The sequence below is a fragment of the Pararge aegeria genome, chromosome 5 (assembly GCF_905163445.1).
Source record: "Pararge aegeria chromosome 5, ilParAegt1.1, whole genome shotgun sequence".
NCBI lineage: Eukaryota > Metazoa > Arthropoda > Insecta > Lepidoptera > Nymphalidae > Pararge > Pararge aegeria.
The window spans coordinates 11,005,755-11,030,919 of NC_053184.1; the positions used below are offsets into that span (position 1 = coordinate 11,005,755).

The 25,165-nt window shown below is 34.8% G+C and overlaps 1 protein-coding gene across 2 annotated transcripts in view; it reads left to right on the forward strand.

Annotated features, from left to right (window-relative positions):
* Positions 1-25,165, forward strand: part of LOC120624085 (LIM domain only protein 3-like) — a 69,187-nt gene that overhangs the window by 37,084 nt on the left and 6,938 nt on the right. Inside the window, exons 2-5 of one of the 2 annotated variants that reach the window (XM_039890423.1) lie at positions 5,274-5,361; positions 21,272-21,503; positions 24,306-24,431; positions 25,022-25,163. In XM_039890423.1, coding sequence (XP_039746357.1) covers positions 5,316-5,361; positions 21,272-21,503; positions 24,306-24,431; positions 25,022-25,163 — 546 coding nt within the window. In that variant the 5' untranslated portion in view covers positions 5,274-5,315. The remainder of the gene's footprint in view (positions 1-5,273; positions 5,362-21,271; positions 21,504-24,305; positions 24,432-25,021; positions 25,164-25,165) is intronic. The other variant, XM_039890424.1, reaches the window with a different exon arrangement.

Consider the following 25,165-nt stretch of genomic DNA (forward strand, 5'->3'; position numbering starts at 1 on the left):
AGGGTCGCTGTCCACAGCACCAACCGGCCTTCAAAAACTTACATGAAACGTAAAACTCATAAACGTTTCCGTAATCTTACTAACTCTCGTAAAACCAGCACTCGAGAATATGAAAACACGCTCCAAACGGGCCCCAACGAATAACACAATCAACACACGAATCACGCACTGGTACGTTATAAAGTACCCGCATGGCCGCTTGTAAATCGGTAAGGGCACAAAAGAGCGGTGCCTCTGACACTAAAGCGAATAAATAAGAGACTTCCGCAAAGCACTCTCTGTGAGAACAAGTCGGGAGCCGGTGACGTATGATTTGACATAGAATATTTTATTCGGGCCTCCGTCGCCGCTATCCATTCCACTTATCCCGGCACTCTACTGAATTTTTGACACGTCGGCGAAGGACCGATTTTTTTGGGGTTCCGTTACCGAAATGTTGGAAACGAACCCTATGTTGCGACTACGTCTGTCTAATTTCATTTTATTTAATAACTGCTATCAACTAGAAATTTCGAATAGTTGTAAATAATGATATTACTATTTTATTGCAAATGAAAAGAGATTCAAATTATTTTAAAATAACGTTGTTTAAACTGAAAGTACATATACCTACAGGAGTTCCTATGAGTGGACATCATTTGCACATTGAATAGGTTGTTCTTTTTTAGAAACATTAATAGTAAAGGGGTTACAGTTTAAAGAGGGTAATAAAATGGACTACAGGATAAATTAACAAAATTCTCTAACTAGCACATTTTTTAAAAATCTGAAATCAATCTGTTCAAACAAATTTAGTTATTTATACGGTTTGGAGTTGTCGAAGAGGTTAAACATATATTATTTAATCAAAGAGTATTTTTATATATTCGCTTGAAGCAACGGAATCTCAGTGCGCGAGTACGATTCACACTTGCCGATGTTTTTTGCCTGGTTTAGTGTGACAGTGGCCTTTAAATTCGCATTATGCGACGAGCAACGCGGGGAGACAATTACTCCTTTGTCGGTGTCGACAGATTATTGTGGGGACTTACTATGACTGATTGTATAACGGCTAAGATGACGTGGTATTTATTTCGTGTCTCCACGATGCTACAAAGCCTATAGAAATTGTAGAAAAATACATAAAGATTAACAATGGAAATAACTACGCTTGAAGTTTGTCTGTGCGATCAATCAGATATGAAGGATTTGCAGAACCAGACAAATCGACATAGTTTAACGAATGGCCAAGCAAAAGGAATAAATCAAATCAAAAATTCTTTATTTAAAGACAGATCTATGTCAATAAATGGGAATAAGTGATAATAGAGCCTCAACTAGTTGAATTACAAGAAGCGAATCCCAGGGAGTTTTAAGAAACAAGTGGCAAAATATCGTGGAATGTGCAAATCGCTACCAAGTATATATATATGTATGGTAATAATTATTTTATTTTATTATTTATATACTTTATTTGTACACCACGAATAGAAAAAAAACAATAGACTCCACAAGAAGAAACTTAAAAAGTAGGATTAAAAGGGCGGCCTTATCGCTTAGTAGCGATCTCCAGGCAACCTTAGGATTAGGAAATCCAACCAATAATTAGGTACATTCTACTCCTAACTCCTAAGTTATTTTAACCGGGAACGTGTCGAAGTGCATCCCGCTTATACGCTGGACTAGCAGAAAGTCTCCTCGTGGCTCAGCTGCCTTTCCCCTCCCAATCGGACCGAATCCGGCGCAAGCAATCCATATTAGATTTGCCCGCTCTTTCGTATCCATTCTGAGAGGTTCATATTTTATTGGGGCCAATAAAACGGATTCATGAATATGAGAAATGCATAACGAATACCGTATTTATGGATGGAGGCGCGCTCGCTCCGCCGCGGATATGTCGCAGTAATTTGATAGCCGCCTTTGTAACAGGTGCTGATGGGAATTTCGATGCGGCTGTAAAAGTTTGTTCAATCCGCTTAAATTTGATACCCGTTTGCCGAAATTTCGCACGTGTTTTATTTGACAATATATATTCATAAACCGAACAATCCGCTTTGGTTATGACAATATCTGGTAAAACAGTACTGAAAAGATGTAATAAGACAGCATCTAAACTAAAATGTCTAGTCGTGACCTTATGTTAGATACAATTTTATTTCTTGATCACTGCCTTATGCCTTATATTATAGTTTGATAACTCAAAGGCGTTCAGTGTTAAATGGTCTACACATACTTCCAATTTCCTACAAACACCCGAGGAGTGTTTCTAAAGCGCGCGGTTTTGGCACCAATAAGCAGATAGTTATACTATTTTAATGGACACAAGTGCGCATATAACGCAACAGTAAAAATCTGTGGGTAGAATTGCATGACCACAGCACGTCCGATTCGATGATTCTAGCTGTATGTATTGATTTTATATTATTTAAAGATACGTCGCCATTTTTATTTGTTGCCGTCCGCAAAGATCTACGAGCCACGACTTTATATAGTTTGAAGAGTATTATCTTAAAAGCGTGTATCACGCGTCATCTGCAAGTTGAGAGTACTTCCTGTGCGTATACTCATTCTAATTAAATTTAAGATTTATGAACTATTGAAATTCACATTCCCGTCGTTCAATATCATTAGTACTTTGATAAATAATTTGTGAATAAAATAACTTGATTAAATTTATTAAAATGTAGGTAACATATTTTTAATTCATCAATTTGTTTTAAAAGTTATAATGCTAAATCAAAAGTTATTAGCTTCTTTTCTAGAGTTTTAATTTTAATATCTGTTTTATTTTAGTGCACCTTAATTTAGTTATGTCCATAGTATGCCTTATGGTTCCTAAGTTTAGTCCGTGGCCTAAACCAGTAACAGACACTGAAATAAATGTTTTCGTCTGACAGTGCATTCGCAGCTGTCTACTATTTTCCGCCAACCTGATAGCTTTAAAAAAAATGTATTTTGTAGAGCTCATCGGTATCGGTAGTCACCCGTTAGATTAGTATAACATATTCAGCAATTTCGTATGTAAATATATCATCATGAAAAGTGACGGTTTTGAAAATAGGTACTTGTAGCCAATTGAAATAATTTACATGTTTTTTTAATTTCATTTCCAAAATTAAAAAAATATTTTTAAATTATTTCAATTGGCTACAAGAATCAATAAAATATTACACAGCAAATCTGAGTATAGGTAGATAGATAAATTATTTATTGCACACAGATAAGAGATACAAATAATAAATATTGGAATTACAAAAATAACAAAATTAAATATGCGCAAAGGTGGTCTTATTGCTTTAAGCTTTCGCCAGGCAACCCTTAATGAAAGAAGCAAATGGATATGGAATGAACTTGAATAGAAGAATATTGAAGAATATTAGAGTCATTCAAAATGACCTTATAAATATGTAATGTAACCACTCCTCTATGATCATAACTGTAAATATAATAATTTATCTCTTATTTATAATGATTAATTTTATCGTTTTAAATACATATTAAATAATTGTTTTTGTGTGAGTTAACACGCTGTCTGTTAAACTCTGTTAATTAAATCACTTATATGGCCTTAATATATAAATGTTAAACATAAAGTATATTCATATAACAAGAGATATTAGTACCTCCTTCGAGGTTCAATTTACAACTTGCACGGACAATCTCAACCTTTAAGGGAGTTACTTCTAATAGTGCGTTTGTTCTTTTCCACGTATCGTATATTGGACCCTATGTCTTATGCGTAAGGAACTAAAGTTATTGTTGGTTCCATAAATGGTTGAGAGCGTTGTAAATAAAGTCCTATTGCTTTGGATAAAGGTGTAAATTCGTTTATGTTTGTGAGAGTGAGTGTTGCCGTTTGACGGCATTTTGTCGGAGTAATAAGGCCTCGCACGGAGTGGACGTAAGAAGAGGATATCGTTTATTCTAATGAGGTTTCACTGCGAGACGCGTGCTGCTTGAGTCCGACGTTCCCAGCGATATATAGTTTTCGTATTTCCTTTTAAGACGAACACGTTCAAATAAAAAGGCCTTTTAATCATTGCAGGAGACATATAAAATTAAAATTGTCAACTGCATTGCATATATCTTTTAAGGCATTGACATGTTAGTTAGATTTGCTTCAATTAAGTGTATTGTTTCAAAAGAAATATTTTAGATATGGCCAGTGTATAATATATATGGCCAGTGTATATATTTTACACTGTTAAGTAAGTTATAATAAAATTAAGTTAATTAAGTCCTTACCTTACACCAAACGATCTGCACTAGGCAACTCATAACCTTAGGTACCAGTCTATGATTCATGCCACAAGGTATGGTATTTTAAATATTGGATAGAAGCAGGCGTTACTTTGCGGAAATCCATGATATATTTATAAATATATATATTATATATCTGTATGAGACTTGAATTAAAAATTTAATGTTGTAAGTATAAATATAACCTAAAATAAACTATTTATAACTAAATAAAATCTAAAACGTCCTCGAAATCACCGCAGCGAGGCAGTTCCTAAGATGCTGGCAGCATTGCCAAACTAATTCGTTGGCCAAGGTATCTGCCCGCTCTAGGATCACCGGTAGACTCGATAACCCTTTTCGATAATTCTTTGAAAAGGGCTTTTGCATCCGGACCCCACGGTCTCAAAGTCTCTACTCCAAAAGGCACAAAAATGAAGCTGCTATCCAGGTTTTCATATTTACGCCTCTTGGCCTGCTCGGCGCTGGAAGTGACCTTCCAAGCCTCCAAGGTATGAGCGTAATACCATCAGGTCTCTTGCCATCGCTCCGCGCCAAACCAATAGGTTCTAATACAGCTGGATATAATAATAATATTATATATAATATATTAAATAAAATTAAAATATTTATCACGCACCATCATATTTACAAAGAATATTTGCTATAGGTGCAAGGTAGCACCTATAACAAAAATTCTTTGGTTGCCTGGAAAAGATCGATATGTAGCGATAAGGCCGCCAAATTGTATGCTCTATGTATCCTTATTTACTGTGCTTTACAATAAAAGTGTTTTCATACATTCTTCTCTTTAATGATCCACAAGTGGGCACATGCCCAGCTTAGGATAATTTATAGGCTAAACATGGTAATGATGAAAAGTGTTAGATAGGCAATTAAATAGACAAATTCGAAAATCACGGTAACAGCCCTGAGTGCCATCATACCAGAAAAGCCTATTTGAATCAATTTGAAAACACGTCCGTATTTTCTAATCAATCCAAATAGGCTTGCCTGATGGAACCATTAACTAATCCTCTTCCCCATTGTTGCAGGATATACTTAACACCGTGTGATGTCCGAGTGACGAACTCAATATGATTCGTGATCCGCCGGCCATGCACAAAACCGACAACACCAACAGTGAGTAATCAAATGAGCCTCATTTTAATACTGTTAAAAGCTTACTCTAGATAAATAAAGGCTGGATATTATAACGTACATATTAATAGGGGGCAGCTGAAAACAACCACTTTTACCAAATCATGACCTTATTCAAGTTTATCAATTATAAGTTTATCAATAACTTGATGTTTATTACATTTACAGTAAGATAAATATATTCTAGTACCGTACGAATGAGATTTAATCACATTATAGCTGTAAGCAATAACCAATAGTGAAAACTTTCTTAAAACAGACACAATACACAAAAAGTACTATTGGAGTGATTCCCATTTCGCTGACGTAATTTTTTATAATATTAGGACAAAACAGGTCGTGAATAAAACGGGAAGGGTTGTGCCATAAACCCGCCCGGCAACGTCCGTCGCGATATTAAAAAGGGGACCAGCGATATTGCATATCACATTTATGCGAAATGTCCGACATCCAGATCGTATTGATAAAAATAAGCGATTTTTTATTGTGGCCCACCATACCACCTTATCTTCTGAACATAAGCGTAATATTACTAACCGACGTAGAAAGAGGGGTACTATAGATTTTAAAGCTGTTTTTCTTTGCAACTGTAGCGCTACACCTGCCTCCTAACAATAACTGCAATTTAAATTTTTCGTGTTCCGGCCCCTACATACATAAATAGGTATATTTTCGTAATAAACAAAATGAGTTTTACGTTTTCTTCTTAGACAGTTTCTATCGGGAATCTGATATTTTTACTAAACATAACCGCAAAATACAGGTTTTTTGTCTTATACTCAATTAACTTAGGAAAATGGACGTAAATTATAGAAAGTTTAGTCATTCCACTTATCGTGAGGAGGGACCAGATTACCTATTTAAATGCTTTTATTAAAGAAAAATGCTTTATTTTTCAGTATAATAAAGAAAGAAAATTGTTTCGCATTGGATTGAACGTATGTATGTTTTAAATTAATTTTGTGACATGAATGTTCATACCTCTTTATAAAAAAACTTGACGTATCTGATGTCATAGCAATTATATTCGTGTTCACGTCTATCAAACATTTAAACTACGCAACAAAGTACTAAAAAATACATGTAACACAAAAAAATGTTATTTAATATGAGTAATGAACTCTTTTTTTCTCACATGATGGGTAAGTAAGTACTCTGTTAGTTTAAGCAAACGAAACAGTAAAACAATCACCTTATAGCTACTTAAATCTATTAGGAGAGGATGGCCTTTTATTATGTTCAAATTAACATTTAAACCGACAAACTAAAGACAATGGTCCAATTTTCTCCCCAGGGGTCCAAACCCTCGGGCTTAAGGCTGAGGCTGCATAAAGGCCGCGAAGTAAGTTGCGACAAACAACTGCGACTTGTAACTTAAGTAGGAAACAATTACTTCATGTTTATGAGACACTGCGCCAAATATAAAAAGGGATAAATGATTTTATAGTGATGGAGACAACGTGCAACAACGGCAACAAAATTCAATCCAACCGCGGAATTGAAACGAATTATCCTCGCTTCCTGTGGTTTAAAATTACTACGAAATTCATCTAAATACACAACACAATAAGCATTTATTTGCTATCATTTATGATTTATATAAAGATTGTTTGTTCTTTGTACATTTCCTGAGGATGCTTCAGTTTCGGATCGAAGCTTGCGTATAGAACCTAGTATGGAGAGTATTTGTGGCTTTTTTAAGATTAAATATCAAGAGTTATGAGCTTCACCGAATCTACAGATTTCTCGTGATCGAGTAAAATTTCATGTTGATGGTGTATTCAATAAATTTAATTTTTACTTAATAATTTGTGTATTTGTTACATATTGTTGCGGTTAGTTGTGTTGCGGAGTCTTGTTTGTTATAACTTAATACTTAGTTTTACCGATCCACGTTTCGCTATGTCTAAGTCTGCTATTTATTAACGATAATAACAATCAGTTTATTAGACTGGATGCAGAACTTGTTTTGAATTTGTATACCTCCAGTCGCATCGCAAATCACTGCCTATGTAGACTCGACCTTAGAATGACTAAAATTTTAATTCAAATCAAATAGGTTCAGCGGAGCGGTTTGGTTTCGTTCATGACACTTTAATGTGATCCAATTACATTTCTCATTCTTCCTATTTTCAAAATGAATCTGTTTTACGCCATCTTCTTATTCCAATAACTCTCTTTTAACCGGCAACCCCACTTCGAACGCGTACTTTATGGAACCCTTATCATAATCAAAATCGTGTTTTGCGTTATTACAGCTATTAAGCAAATCGACGAGATGGAAAATCGAATATCTTAACGTGGTATTATAATATTTTAAGAATATTGACATTGGGTATTAGCGAGTTGAGGGCATAACAAAATATCGAATCTCGCTTTAGATACCTTGGTTTTTTAACTTATGTGTTTGCAAATCGCTAGTTATTTTAATAATTCAATAAACAACTCTTTTTTTCTAAAACTAACTTGTGGTTAGAAGCCAATAATAAAATTTCTGACATTTATTAGAAGGGACTTTTCAGATTAGTTGATAAAAACATCATCATTAACCTCAGTAGGTAAATTAAAAACACCGCTGGGTCCAGAACTCTTCTAAAATCAAATTTCAGGCTGGTACTAATTCTTAACAGGAAAACCTCATGGCAATTTTACCGCTAGACCATCAAGGCTTTTATTGTAATAAATAAACTTAACAACTTACCAGTGTATAATGAACGTCAAGTTTAATATTTAGTAGGTATGTACCAAGCTTCCATCCAACAGGTATTTATAGCGAAGATTCATAGAACAAAATTTTCTTTAAAAGCTGACCAAAAATGTATGATATTCTCATAGAAACATCGAAGGGGGCTTTTTCCAATTTGTTTCAAGAATACATTTAAAATAGAAGCAGCCAACTTTACAGTGAGGCTTAATTGCTCTGCGTTATGGACTTTAACGTTACCCGCACGAGTTATCCGGGAGAAAGACTTCAATTTTTGTAGCAATAACGCCACGAAATTACATGAGCGTCGAATGCACAAGCAAGTGCGGAAAATTGCGGAGACAGTTGGCTAGGTTCGTGTGCGGCGCAGTTTGGTGGTGCGGCGATGCGGCGGTGCGGCGAAGCGGGTAACGGAGGCAGCGCGGCGCCCGCGGCTCGGCCCTGATAAAATTTATGGCCACTTCCCCTTTAAAACAATATTGAGGGCTCAGTTGGGATTTATGTCTCGCCGCTGCTGCAGCGACTCAATTTATTCTTCAATTTTTCATACAATAACTCACATACGTATTACGAGTGATGGATGAAAAGGACTAACTTTCGGGCTTTAATAAGAGCCTCCAGATGCGAATCTCCAAATTGGCTGAAGTTTATTGCCCACTTATGTCAGGCTTAACTTGCCCTCGTAGCTATTCCCGGAGAAAATAATGTATGACGTTGATTGTGTTGACTAAAACGTTTCATAGTCTTATTTCAGCTCATCAATGTCACAGTCAAGACATTATCAATTTATTCAAATAATCGATAGAACTTATGAATCGTGTATACCTAATTAATTTTTTGCATTATTTTTAGTTAAGAGTAACATAAGTTTAAAAATTAGTCTTCTTTCTTTAGTCTACTACTGAGGATGCCTTTGAAGTTTTTAACGAAAATTCTTACTGTATCTATGTATGTGAAAAAAAACTGAAAATACATTTTTACATCAGTCATAATCCTATGGTCGCAATCAAAAAAGTATACCTGTTTAAATCTTCTTTAAAAACAATATGCTTGCATTTGAGAAGACACTCGTGAAGAACATATTACCTACAAAAATGTTGACTATCTATATGAAATACGGCAGATAACATTTGTAATAAGAAAATAGGTATTGGACGGGCGAAGCGGGAGCCGAATACTAAAAAGATACGTTCCGATTAAAATGGTGTCTACTTTGTACAACTTATAAGCACCCTCGGAACAAATTGAAAATAATATTTACACGCAACAATAATAAAAATAAAAAAGCAACCTGTTTATTAATTTCATTGGTATTAATGGAAAAAAAACTTAAATTAATTGAACTACAAAACTAGTAACATACAAATAAGGAAACAAAATAATTGTTTGCGGTTACAGTGGCTGCTTAATAATTACATCATAAATAAATAGCCGTGTTTCCTTGGAAAAATAAATTATCTTTTAATACCAGCAATGGAAAGCAATTAAGATACGGTTTTCTGCTATAAAATAATTGGAATTTTAATTGCTCAAACAGAAAACTCTTTCTTTAGAAATCGCTTACCACTGCCATTAGGCTTAATTCAAAAATTAATTTAAACTTTCACAAGGTTGTGTCGGGAAGCCAGCTCCAGCGTAAAGGCAATATCAATTTCATAATTTTAATTAAAAAAACTAACTTCTCTGATGACAAAGTCTCGTACTTTTTTAATAACGGAAATGTTAACGATCCTGGGTTTGGAAGGGCGAGGAAAGGGACGGACGCTTATACGGTCTTTTGAACTATTGCCTAGTTAGAATTATAATAAAGATTAAAGCTGTTCACTAAACATGATATTTTAAGTATGACATGACTTTCAATCCTAAATCCAAGGAATCGACATAAATATCCTGTTCTAGTGTGTTCGTAATTATTATCCTCCTGAATGGCTAGACCAATTTTGATAATTTTGCGCTGGTGCCTTTTTTAATATTTATTTTTTATTTGTCACATAAGTGAACATTTTATCGCAATAAAAAAATAAAGCGTGCTTAGCACCTCCCAATAATGTCTTGTTTAAGAAATATATTTCGCTCTGCATGGCCTTGACTTTAAGTCGTAATCTACTAAGTAAGAAGGTAAACAAATATAGCGGCAGATGTTTCTTGTTAATAGATAGTTACTTTGTTGTAAATATTAAAGCATGCTTTATGCCGGAACTTGGCCTGGCGTACCGCGCGCTTCGATTGTCACGTGTCGTTCCGCATCATGTTATTATTTGTCGATGCGAATTAAATAAATTTTACGAGAGTTAGTGCTTTTACCATACTGGATTACCGATTTCATATTGCAACAGGCATTGAGGCAAAACAGTCGACAGGATAATTATTTTAATACTTGTATCCGCTAAATTATATCAAGCCTCGACTGCGTAATTTTACTTACCTTACCAAATGAAAATATACAGTTTTAATTGCAACTTGTTTCAAAATTGCTTTGCTTTGCAAAAAAATTGCGAGCACAAATTGAAATGCAGTGAGTTAATTATACGATAATATTACCTAATTAAAACTACATCTTCATTACGGACAATTTATGTACATACAATTTGAACATTGTTTTTAGAAAGTAAAATAATAATGATATTCAGAGCGGGCTTGTTATGTTTTTAGGGTTCCATAGCAATTCCATGAGTTATTGTTTTGCGGTTTGCCTTATAATTGTTTATGTAATATTGGTTTTGGTTGTATTTGGATATATCTATTTGTCATTTTTGATAGTTATAAATAGGCAGTGGCGTGCATAGAGGGCACAGGGTATGCAGATGATATAAAACGAAGAAAATCTGCAGTACGAATTATATATACTTAAGGGTAGGCATTGTAAGAGTTATAAAAACTCTTACAATGCCTATCCTTAAGTTTTTTTATAAGATTTCGTGGAGAATTTCTTCATTTAATATCATCTGCATACCCTGTGCATACCCTCTATGCAAGCCACTGTGAATAGGTATATTTGTAATTTCGCATGACATCTAAAATAATTGTACTTCATGCCACATTTAAAAGTAGTCATGAAAACTCATCCAGTGTAGAATTCGAAATGAAATGGTGATTAACTGTATCTGGTCTAGTTTGGTGGTAGGCTTTAAATGGGATTAGTACTCCTAATAAATTAAGAAGAAAGAAGAAGAATAAATTAGTAAGTTATATATGTATGTAAGTTGTATAGTCTTTGTTCAGTGGGGGTGAATTGACATGTTAACTTTAGTCTTGTAATAAGACTCAATTGACTATAAACTGCTTATCATGTACTTTCTGGTGGTGATTTGATGACAGGTCACGAAGCGATCGCGCTTTATGAATACAAATCGCCATCAGGCTTAACAAAGTGTAGAGTAAGTGTAGCATAAAAAAGGCTGAATAAAGTATTTTGTCGAATTTCACGAATGAAGAACCCTTTCTCACAGGAATCCGAGTCGCACTTTACCAAATTTGTTACATTCATTATGAGGCGGGCCCGCATTTGGTTAAATCTAATTACGCCCGCATAATGGATATCGCAACAACGCAATCAGCCCCATTGTTTAATGACTGACCGACAAGTGAAACTAAATAAACCATAAAGCATTCGGAATAGCTGCAACCGCACTAATTGTGTCTGTAAATCCGTTTTATTGCATTGCTAGTCGATGTCCGCTGCTTTGTCTGTGAACACTAACGTCGATTATAAGCCTCTTTCAAATATTGGATATAATCAGACAGTTGTTTGGCAGGAGGCCATAATATTCAGTAGTGAATATCAATCACTATATACGGTTACGGTATTTTTGGGGCTATAAATTATTTTCTTTATTACTGCATTACATTTTTTAAATTGATAAACCATTTTTGAAATTGTATTTTTACTAATGAAGAAAAAGGAAATTCATGTTTTAATTTTCTATTTATATACGGAAACTATCACATAGGTTAAAATGCACAAAGTAGACAAGGGTTAGCTATTAATAAAAAAGACCTTTTAAAACATGCACTTTAAGAAATTAACAAAATTTTTCAATCGCATTGTTAAGCTTATTTTCGTAAGATTTATTCTATTACACCTTGTCAACTACTGGCGGATATCATACCAGAAGTCAATTAATAAAATCAAAGTAATCCAAAACCTACAGATCAAATAAAAAAGTAAATAGTTATCCTTATCTTCAGGCAAGAGAAGAAAAAGGATAGAACTACTAAATTCAATCTGCGACCTGAAGATTTTAAATTGTATCGATTATGACTTGTAATTGCAGACACATGAGGCTTAACACCTACTTGCGCCTCAGATAAACAGACACAGGGCTGAAATCTGTGGAGCTTGTTTCTTGCATGCCCTGCGAAATGTTGCTCTGTTTATAGGGGATTCCGCGTACCATCAGGTGGCCCATTGGTTTGGTCTTATTATAACATATTCATTTCAGCCTACATAATAACATAACTACGTCTTTTTAGTTAACCTTTTGTCTTGATTTGATTGTTATTGTTTTAGCGTTTTCTCCTGTTAACTCGATTTAGGCAATTTCGTACAATCAAAAAATTAGAAAATAACGCAGCTGAAATTCAAATATCCAAGTCAGTGAGATGTTTGCATTACAACACTGACCGTCAAAAAGGACCTGTTAACCCTGACTGCTGTTCGAAGATTACCAAACTGTTTGAATCATGCACACCACATGCGTGAATACTGAAGCTTATAAAATTGTGGTAAATAATTTTCGTAAACATCGTGACGTAACTCTTACATTAGAAAAACACAAGTACCTACCTAGAAGAAATTTTACTGAAAAAGTTATGCATACACATTGAACTTTCTAATATTGAAAAGTTGTTTTTGTATTACAAGTCTGATTTGAAACAATATTTTTGCTATGGATAGCCCGTTCATTGAGGTAGACTTTTGTTTCTTTTTAATTTAAAGCCGCGGTGAAAGCGGGGGCAAAAGTGGTTAGTTATGTTGTGCTAAAATGTGACGCCTGTTATCTACCCAGAGGTGTTATACAGCTAATAATATAAACATTTGAATTTAATACATTCAAATTGGATACTTTGTTTGCCATGCACATTTTAGAGTATTATGTTAATGATTTACTTTCAAAATAAATACCTTTATTGCTTCTGATATTAACAAAAGCTTTGTCTTTTTGATTTAGTAATTAGGAAATAAAGACGTCAACGATGCTCTTTCGATGCAGTGGGCAGTGACCTTGCTTTCTGAGGCCTAGAGTGTAGGTTCGATTCAACAACTGTAAAATGTTTGTGTGATATTATAAATATTTATGTATATTATTAAAAAAAACAAAATTTTCGTGAGTTATCTTAGTACCCATAACACAAGCTACGTTTACTTTATTATATTTCATATATTTATTAAACTGAGAACTTCTGCGGATCGCACACAGATTTTTCCTTAGGTAGTAAATTATGCTGAACCGTCACGCTCTGATGTGGAAGGCTCGATCAACTGCTCTTCGCTGCTGTATCCCTGTGTTTACTATTATCAATTTACACCTAATATTTGTCTTTGTTAATTTAATATATTGGTACGCACTAATAGTTATTTGGTTTACATATTAAATATTGAAAAAACATTATAAACGTTAAATAATATAAAAAAAATACCGTTATTGTTATTATAAAGAGAGATTCGTTTGGATAGGTAATTAACTTCATGTTTTATATACATACATGCATACATAGAAATAACACACTTTGTATCCTTTGTAGCATACGATAACGGAAATAAATAATTTAATTGAAAATAGAATTTATTAAATAAATAATTAAATTTCTCACTTGTTTCTCTTTTCTTCTACTAATAAGAGCCAGATACTACTAATACGATATAAATTGATTGCGATTGTCCATAAAGTTATCACTTCTGCCGTGCGGTCTGCAGCATATACTCTGAGTTTTAATATTATTTTAAATTTTAAATTTAAAAAATATAAATAGGGTACTTTTTATGACCGGCAGTGCTTTTATGCATCGATGAGATTATGACCATATGGCGGGTCAACAGGAGTGATAACATCTCACTGTACCCACGTAACACGTTGACTATTCATCACGTTACAGCGCGGCGTACAGGAAGGCTACGTTAATTGCAAAACGCAGTGAACGATTGTAAATTGCACGGAATGATGCAGTCGTGATACGGGTTCATTACAATAACCCGGTATTTAATTGAATACAAGGAATGTTGTACGAAACGGAGACACGCACTATTACACGTTCTATGGCTCTATTCGCTTATTAAATCGGACAATCAAGACGCACAGCGGTGCATCTGACCAAGTTCCGGCGTTAAGCACGCAGTGTCTCTTTACACGAAACATTTCACACCTTCGCGCGTCGTGTTTGTTTTGACGACGTCCCTGGCGCAGCGGCGAGTGTATTTAAGTTCTTCTAGTCTGGTTCTGCTTCTGACCTGGCTAATTACCAACCTACCGACAAAGACGTGCCGCTAAGCGATTTAGCTTTCCGGTACGATATCGCGTAGAAACCGATTAGGAGTATGAGTTTAATATAACATGTTAGCCCGCTACCATCTTAGACTGCATCAACACTTTTGACGGCCGACTGGCGCAGTGGGCAGCGACCCTGCTTTCTGAGTCTAAGGCCGTGGGTACGATTCCCACAACTGGAAAATGTTTGTGTGATAAGTATAAATGTTTTTCAGTGTCTGGGTGTTTATATGTATTTTCTAATTATTTATGTATATATAATTCATAAAAATATTCATCAGTCATCTTAGTACCCATAACACAAGCTACGCTTACTTTGGGGCTAGGTGGCGATGTGTGTATTGTCGTAGTATATTTATATTTATCACCAGGTGAGGTTGCTGTCAAGAGAAAACTCGCAAATAAAATAAAAAGTCATTCTGCGTGCACGTTATGAAATAATCCTGTTTTACTCCCATCTCCTATCATTGGCAACCATTAGAGCTAACTGAACTTTATAAACAGCTGCTCCGAACAGTGACTTTTCTCACGTTAAACCATTGGCGAAGATTTTCTGCTCAAAAAAGGCACACCCCAGGATGCTGAAACTATTCTCCCAAAATTTCATATTTCCACGTTCAGCAGCTCCGACTTTAGGTTGTTAGACAGGACAGAACCTTTAATAGTTTAAGGTATATAAATTAAATTAAATTGAAGGTTTCGTACCGTGATTTAAGTATAGGTTTTTGTAAGAGGTCGGTTTTGTTAAACTACAGGTGACTAGAAACAACTTTTTGGTTGTATTTTGGTTGTGGTTTGGTTATTTATGACAATTATAGCATATGTACCTTCATTTTGTTATACTTAGTCTATAAGAGCAAAATTTAAATAATGCAAAGCGACTCATTTACCAATAGACATTTATGGTAATTTCATTTGATTTATACTTTGCTTATTAGGTTTTTATTAAGACATAAGCATAACAAACCACACCTATAGAACTGGTCAGTGTCTCGCGCGGAGATATTAATACGGTTCCTTGACATTCATTAAAACTGTTTGAACTGTTACGTTACTGGTTATTTATTTATGAATAATGCTCTCATGTTAACTTTAATAATATTATAAATGCGAAAGTATGATTATTAGTTTGTCCCATTTTCACGCAGCAACAAAGCAATGTATTAACATATTGTTTCAGATAGATGTCGGAGAATTACATAGGTAAAAAGCAAAAAAGCTGCATTTTTAGAGAGTAACACTTAGGTCTTAGGCTATATATATATATTTTTTGTAATAATAAGATTTGAGGCTGAAATAATGATATTTGTAAAGCAAGCAATGAATAAAAACCGCATGCGCTGACTAAATTGTACGTCATAATAAAATACTAAATATTATTTTATATAAATAAGTCACTGTTTTAAATCATCAATCAAGCATTATAAAAGATGATTTTCAACCGGTATTTTAGGCATATTAATTCTTAGCAACAATATTTTCTTTATTAAGACATCCATATGTAGATAAACCGTTCCCTTTATAATGTTATCTAATTTGGTTACATAGTGTAGGAGATAATTTAAAAAAAATATCGCGCGATCGCGTCTGCGATGCGGGAGGGTAGTTTTCGTCTAAGTTAGGTCAAAGCTTTATTACGTTTGGTTACGATACATTGTTACTGCACGTAAAACCGCGGGGAACAGCTACTGAAATTTAAAAATAAAAGTTGCGTTTGCGCTATTATAAACATTCTTTCGTCTACAATGTAAATAAAATATGGACTGTATAAATAAGGGCATCCATCCATTTTTTCCTGTAATCGCCAGCTAGAACACGCCCGTAATTACAACATTAACATGATGCTCGGCCTAAAATGGGCATAAGTGCATAACAAGCGCTCCACGAGGCATTCCTCAGTAAGATACGGAATATCTTGTAAGCCTGTGAATACACCAATCAGTTTTTTTGCATAAAAATTATTTGCAACTTTCTGTTTAGCATATTGGGTTTCTTATGAAAAGTTTTTCATCTATCAGCTTTCCGATACTTCAGCAGTATAATCTTTATACTTTATTCCTAAACGGCTGGACCGATTTGAATGATTTTTTTGGTATGCATTTGGGTGGCACCGTGAATGGTTTACATTCACAAAACAGTCCGACAGATGGCGCTGGGGTCCGCTAGTATTTCTATAAAAAACGCCCCAGAATAATATTATAATTGAACTGTAAATCTTTTAATATATTCCAGTGTCAAATAATTATGAGTATAGAACCACTTCGTTATAAATAAAAACACTTAAACGTAATTTACAAAACAAAACGCCTCGATGAGCTCTCACCTTGTAAGTTCGACTACGGACTACAAGACCCTGTGTTAGAATCCCGAGTCGGATCATAAGTTGTTTTTCTGCCTGCTTATTGCTTTCTTTAGTCAAACACTGCTCCAGAAAAAGTTCCACTGAAAACGGGAATACTATTCAAGTTTAGTATATTGCTTTTATATTTTTTTTCTTATAACTGTTATTTCATATAAGGTACAATATCAGTTTGATTTGGTGCTATGGTTAACGTCAATAACAAATCATAAACGCGACATGAACGCCAAAGTATGCAAAAGTTGTTTCAATTCTCTATACTTGTAGTTTCGGGTCAGGTCAAAGAATAGTATTGGTTTTTTCTATCCAGAAATTCTTAGTACTATCACAGAGTTTGAAAATAGACGATGGTTCATCCCTTTGCCTCAAACTGCACGTTAAACGGTCTATCCTGGACCTGATCACTTTCCGGTCGTGTCGAAGCTGCCCTTCCATCAGATTATAAGAGTGCACCGGTCTGTTTTTGTGCATAACATGTGCACTTGAGGATTGATCATCGTGACCGAACTGAAGAAAAACTATAGAAAGAAGAAAAAATTATATAACAAATCGTAATCAAAGTGTAGAAAAAATCCCCACCTACAAATCACAGAATCACTCTGTGTATATTAGTGACACAAACAAGGAAATAACTTTCATCGAAAAAACATTCAATTAATTGGCTATACCTAATAGCGAGTCGCAACACCAAAATCGTATTACTTTAATTGCAATACCTTGTTAATGGTTAATTAGCTCAAAACAACAGCGCAATGATTAATTTAGCTAGCCGAGGAACGTGAGCACACAATACATTCTGTTTCGCTACACACCGACAGATAATGGTCGGTAATACCCGATTCATTATGGCATTCATCAACTAGCTGGCTCGATTGTTTTCTCCCATGTAATTGCTCCAATTAATTCCGCCTGACGTGACCGTGACGTGCAGTTATGACAATGACGTCATTACGATGCGCGCACGCACATTTCACATAAAAAAGTGCTACTTTGCAACATGCTCTCATTATGGCGCAATTAAATTTATGGAGCATGCGTTCTAAGTATAAAATCAGTTTTCTTTTTTACCCCCGACGCAAAATGATGGGATGTTTTAAGTTTGAACGCTTTTTCCGTCTGTCAACGGATGGACCGATTGGAATGTTGTTTTTTGCTTTACGTACGAATTATCATCATATTGATATTGGCTAAAATGGGAAGCCGTAATTTATATATTATTGTTTTTACTATTAATCTGAAAACTACAGGGCCAATTATCAAACAATACCAACATCGTGTATTTGATTCGAACTCTAGTTTACAGGTTATTTATTATGTTATGCTGTTGTGGAAGTTAGAATTCTTCATGGTTTTTATAATGTTTAATTATATTACTTTTTCCGTGAATTAAACTAATTAGGTAAGTATTCAATCAATATCACGCATAATGTAGAGCACGAACATTGCATCAATTAATCAAGCGATTCCTTTCATTCATCTTCATCAATAAGTTCAAACGATGAAAATGATTGCTGCTCACATTTGCAATAGTTAACTTCCGATCTTCCATAATTATTCGCAGTAAGTTTAAAGTGAGCTGTCGAATGACCGCCTCTCTACTATGTGGTCTATGCCCAGTAGTGGGACGTTGACGTCATATCCTGTAGTTAAACACGAAATTAGTTGGCACACTCATCATATAAAAAATACTGTAATCTGTTAAATATACAAGGAATGTGATGAAAATGAAAATAAAAATTATTGCTAAAATATTCTTCAGTTTACAATAGAAGATATTGAGAATCCTGAAGCAAAACTGTGTCTCAGAGTCCCCGCTTTTCTGTTTATGTATGGATATGTGTGTAACTAATAATTACTCGGTATCTTCGTAATTAAAATTTTTTAGCTAACTGATTAATGCAGTCTTGCATTGAAATAGCTGAATCGTATGCAATCGCATAATTTTACGATTCTATTAAGTTTGAACAAGAATTATTAAGAAGCGGATAAAAACGAAATCAGTATAATATTCAATAAATGTTTCGTATGTAGGCTACATGCGTTTTATTAACAAAACGTGCTACAGTAACAAAACATAGTAAAGTAAATAGGTCGTTAGGAGGCAATCAGTTTCATTATGACGGTACGCCGCTCACATAATAATGGTGTACGTCAAACCAATCAAGGATCCAATTGAAGGGGTAACTAGGTGGACATAACTCATCGCGATCGATCACTTGCGCATCGCATCGTACCGATACATCTCGCATCCCGCTCATTGGAGCCGACGTCGTGACAATAAAGTTAATTGGACTATATTAATGGGCGCTCGTTAATAATAAAATAATAAAGATGACGTACGGCCCCGGGCGTTGCAAGGCGCAATTAGCAAGCCGCGGGGAGCGCCGCCCACGTTGGCATGGGATTAATTCTTGTATAAGCGCATTAATTATTAAAACTCTATTGTAGCTATATTTAAATTTTTAAAGGCTTATTATTTTCCTATATTGAATATCTCATTCATTTTGTATCTTCCTCAGCGTGTTCACGTCTCAATGCTGAGCACAGGTAGCCTTTCTCCAATGCGAAGAGATAGAGTTTAAGAATAGACCCGCAACTTTCTTTTCCTTCCAATCGAACTTGTCAAACTTACATCCCAGCAATAGATAATATATTTTTGAGATAAGGAACCTATTTATTCATTCATTAGTCATTATCTATATATATAAAAGAGAAAGTGTGTGGGTATGTTCCGTATAGGCCGAAGCGGGCTGGGTACGCTAGTTCTATATATAATTATAATACGACAATACACACATCGCCACCTAGCCCCAAAGTAACTTATGTTATGCGTACTAAAATAGCTGATGAATATTTTCATGAATAATATACATAAATATAAACACCCAGTCAGTAAAAAACATTAATGTTTGTCACACAAACATTTACGAAACACTATTAATATATTTTTAATGGGTATATAAACTATTTGTTTTAAATATATTATATAATCATCGGTATTATTTTAAATATAGTGCTGTTATACCCTATTTCCTAACTATTAATAAATATTAGTAATTATTAATAAAATACAACTAAGAAGATGTTTAGTCCACTGCTGGACTACACACGAGAAGGGTTCGTCCTTTCTCCACGCTGCACGCTGGGCAGACGGGTTGGTGATCGCAGTTGATGGTAGTAGTTACAAAGAGTGCGCTGGTGCGCAAAAGGTACGATGGTGACAACAGTATTCTGATCTGTCGCCACCACACTGTCACCTTTCGGATACGTTACCCAATAAAATATTAAACCAATATTCAAAATTCGTTGACTTCAATTATTCTCAGAATACAGATGTTTATGATTTATCAGAATAGAGGGTTATATTTTCATAGATGCGGATCCTTAGTGGTAGGTCAGAGGTGAACGCGGGACCTTTATTGGATTTATGTTAGTTTATCCTTATTAATTGGTTTGCATCATAAGGACGTATACATCGATATAAATGAATAGGTTCTGCCAACAATACTTTACACTAATTTGACCCACATCACGGACCTCGATACAACTACATCGTAGTTTGCTTAATTTAAGTTACTTTAAGCAAAAGTGTAACCTACTGACAAATAAGGGATCACTTGTCTTCAGTTTAATGTTCCTGTCAAGTAACCCGTACAAGGTTATCTCGTAATCCCGCTTGGTGCTCTTTTAACGTTTAGCACCAATGAATCGGTAATATTTTGCTTCATTAATTATCTTGTGCATTATCATCATCACTTCAACCGATGGACGCTCATTGCTGGGGAGAGTGTTCCAAAATTAACGGTCCTGCGCCGCTTGTTTTTTATTTACATCATGCGAGTTGCTGGGAGCCTTTCAGAGGCCTTTCATGTCGTCTGTTCCCATCGTGCGTTATCACCAACGCCGCATTATCCATTGTGTGTGTGGGGTCGCCATTACTGCACCTTGGGACCCCAACGTCCTCGGTTTTTCAAGATATGTGCTTAAGCTTCGCGACTCGTTGAGCTCTAGTTGTTTTATGGTCCTCATTTCTCATTTGATCAAGTATGGACACTCAATATTATATTACTGTGTATGGGCAGGTCCATACGCAGTAATACAATAGTTCTATAGCTTTCATAAACTTTGATTACACATGATGTTAAGTCTAATAAAGGGGGTCAGAGGTGGGCGCTGGAACTCCCTAGTGACAAATGCGGAGACACTTTAGTTTGGACTCATCTGCTTTGTTGTAAAGAGTACTTTTCAATTAACACGACGCCTAAAGATTAGTCATTCGTTTAAAGACGATTCGTTCGTTAATTGTTCAATAAATCAGATACTTATTGCTCGTTTTGTTCAAAGGTCAACAAGAAGATAAATATGCGCTTAGCGGCGGTGTCGCCAACCCTGGCAGCACGCGGCTCTGCGCGCAGTGTGGGAAAGTCATCACGGAGCGGTTCCTGCTCAAGGCGATGGAACGCTTCTGGCACGAAGACTGTCTTAAATGCGGATGCTGCGACTGCCGGCTAGGAGAAGTTGGCTCCAAGTTGTATTACAAAGCAGACCTAATGCTTTGTAAAAGAGACTATCTTAGGTATGTGTTCTTATATCTACAGGTATTAAAGTTTGAACGTAATCAATTTCCTTATCATCATCTTCATCATTCTTGCCTATAAAATTCCCACTGCTGGTCCACAAGCCTCCTCTCAGATTGAGAGCTTCTTCTTCTTTCTTTCTTTTCAAATATGGGTTTTTTTTTTTTTAATAAATAAATAAATATACTACGACAATACACACACCGCCATCTAACCCCAAAGTAAGCGTAGCTTGTGTTATGGGTACTAAGCTATGACTGATGAATATTTATTCAATAAATAATATACATTAATACTGATAAAATACATATAAACACCCAGACACTGAAAAACATTCCTGTTCATCACACAAACATTTTCCAGTTGTGGGAATCGAACCCACGGCCTTTGACTCAGAAAGCAGGGTCGTTGCCCACTGCGCCAATCGGCCGGGTTATAACCCGGTTGCTATTATAGTTACTTGCTAATGATTATAACCGAAACGGAGGACATATCGTGCTCACCGACGAACGAAAGAGGATATATCTAGGTCTATTTCGTAACTCCGAACTTATGCTGAAACAGAAAAGCCAAGAATTCTCGGCCCAATCCAGGAGTCAAACTGAAGGCCTTATCGTCCGTATTCACACATTGTTACCACTAGATTAATGGGGCAGTTTTTATTTACACATACGTCTATTATATTTATGTATAAACAAAAGATGCTTTGGAAATTATAGTTCTTAGTCACACACACTTAGGTGAAATGAATTCCAAGATAATAATATTATTGGCCATTTAAGGAACAGGTTGAACTGTATGCAAATAAATTAGAAAGAGGTAACCGATAGACATGGTGAGAATTCAACTAGAATTACACCAGAAGCCAAACTAATATTTATAAATAAAATAAGTAGCTTAATGAATTTCAATGAAGCCAGATTCCAGTTTTAGATTATGTAGTTAGCACTTCCTGCACAGAGGCTGACATAAATGGATCGTGGGATAGATATTATCCAATTACCAATCGTTTTTTATTCATTACAAAAAATAAATGAAAACGAAAGATGACCAAAAACCAACCCTTGGATCATTGATCAAAGGTAGGTAGGTAGTAATCGCAAAAAAACACTTTAAATGGAATTCGTAAGAGGTTCGTGACGTTGACTGTAATTCGATTTTAATACCGCTGTTGTTAACATAAGAAAAATTCATTCATAATTCGTTAAGCGATTGTGTCGTTATACGCAAACTAGTATTGTGTTAACGGTTGCGGATCGGTGGCTATGGTTTATAATAAAAAAATAATGCAACTTTTTGACTAACTTATTAATTTCGCCCAAGAAACAACTTACTTGTGCCTTGTTTTCTACAGAACGTACTTTTCATTACTTTTTTTAACACATACCAAAAAGTAATAAGAACATGAATTTAAAACGATAACTTGGCCTTATTCACTCATCTATTTTAATTTTATGCAACTTTTTTTTTCTCTTCCAAAACCACTTTACACTAAAAAGTAATATAACTATTGTTTACATGCAATGCATTGCAAGTTTAGAAAAATTGTTCTTCACTGTGAAAAAAAAAATGTTGTTCATTGTCCTTAACCATATTTCTGAATAAATGGTTTAAAACCATTTAGTAAAATTTACTCAAAATTTTAAGTACACACAAAATAAACACTTCATTAAATAGTGTTTACTTAATGAAGTGTTAAGAGTATATTTATCGTTGTTTTAAATTTATGTAATGACTAAATTACCTTTGTACTGAAATTTCCTTTGAGTTTAAGTAAAAAACAAATAAATGTATGCCATTTATTTAATAATGAATCCAACGACTCCTGAAATGCATTAAATGTTGTAACAAAAAAGATTGCATAAAAATAATTATTGCAAACAGCAACAACATTGCATTCTGAAATATAATCCGGCCAGATGTCTCGATCTTAAGCCAAATAATCATGACTTTCTTACAAAATACAAAGAATTATAATCATAGGATCATAACTTTTTACTAGTTCTATCTATCTTAACCTGACACCGCTCCGGTATTCAAAAGATTACACATTCTATGGACCGAGGATTCGTATTGAATTTCTGATGCCATTTGTAATCCATACAAGGATATTTATCAGCGAGCAGTGGCGTTTACATTAAATTCCAATAATAGTCAGTGTAATAAATGTTTTGAATCTAAAATTACTTGACATGCGTCACTTCGCGTTTTATTTTACATGTGATAAAAATACTCGTAACTGTACCCAGGTCAAATTGCAACGTGTAAGCATGATATTAGCAAATTTAACCTTTCTAGAGCAGGGCTTGTTAAGTGGGAGGTATTGCTTTCGTCTCCCGCTCGCTCTTAGTTTGGGAATTTGTATATTTTTAATTGGTGCAAGTCTTGTCTGTTTACGGTCACGTACTTTCATCACCTTTTTATAAAAAAGTATTGATCTACATAGAAATAGCTAAAGTTACATTAAACAATGACTTTACGTTTTAGTTTAGTGGATTGGATAGCCACCGACTACACCTATTTATTAAATAAAAGATCTTAATAATTAAACCAGGGTTTTAAAGATTTTATAGGTATAAACGTCGACTGCCTGTTTCCTATTAAAAAAATTGTATTATAATATGGGTACTTCCAGCAAAATTTTTAAATAAACAATACCAACATCGCGTGGCGGTATCAAGAGAGACGCTACTCTCTCGGTAATGTCACTCCTGTGAAATTCATATGGTTGAACTTGTAATAAATAAAAAGTAAACGGAATTTGATTATACTTATAATCAGAAGGTCTTTATCGTTAACAGGTTATTTGGCGCAACGGGCAACTGTGTGGCGTGCAACAAAGTCATTCCCGCCTTCGAAATGGTGATGCGAGCGAAGAGTTTTGTTTACCACTTGGAATGCTTTGCTTGTCAACAGTGCAATCACAGGTGAACTCCTATTTCCAACTAATTAGAAGTTAGAACTTAAGGTGGTCCTAGCCGCGCGTATCTTCATATAAAATTTATAGGCAGATCAATCTACTATTTCACATACTTTATTCGAGACAGTTAAAGTTAAAATTAAATAATAGCTTTCTCATAAGCTATATTTTATAAGCATTTAATACAAATACACAAAAAATTTACTTAATATTATGTATATTTTGGATTGTTACAAAGTATATTCAAATGTTTTTGTTTAACGGAAAATTTAGGGAAAGTTATAGTTTTCTCTTAATGCTGTTTAGGCATAGGTGTAGATAGTCCTGAGATGATATATAGCTTAATTTATATATATCTGATCTGACGATAACATTTGTATCCAGATGCGGCCGGCTTATGCCACCTAAAAAGTCCCTGTTAACGGGCAGTTATAACGGACGTTGCGTAGGTGCTTCTATTCCTTGAAAATACCAACTATCATCCGTAATAGATTATGTAAATCGGATATTAAATATAGTTGCAATAAATAATTCTATAATCTTATTCCAGTTTAATGACCAGCTGCTGTATAACATGCGGTGTATAAATCTGTGCAGGTTCTGTGTGGGCGACAGATTCTATCTCTGCGACAACAAGATACTTTGCGAGTATGATTACGAGGAGAGGCTGGTTTTTGCCAGCATGGCAGCCAACCCCAGTGGCCTAGCGCACATCAGACGACAAGTTAGTGGATTACAGGT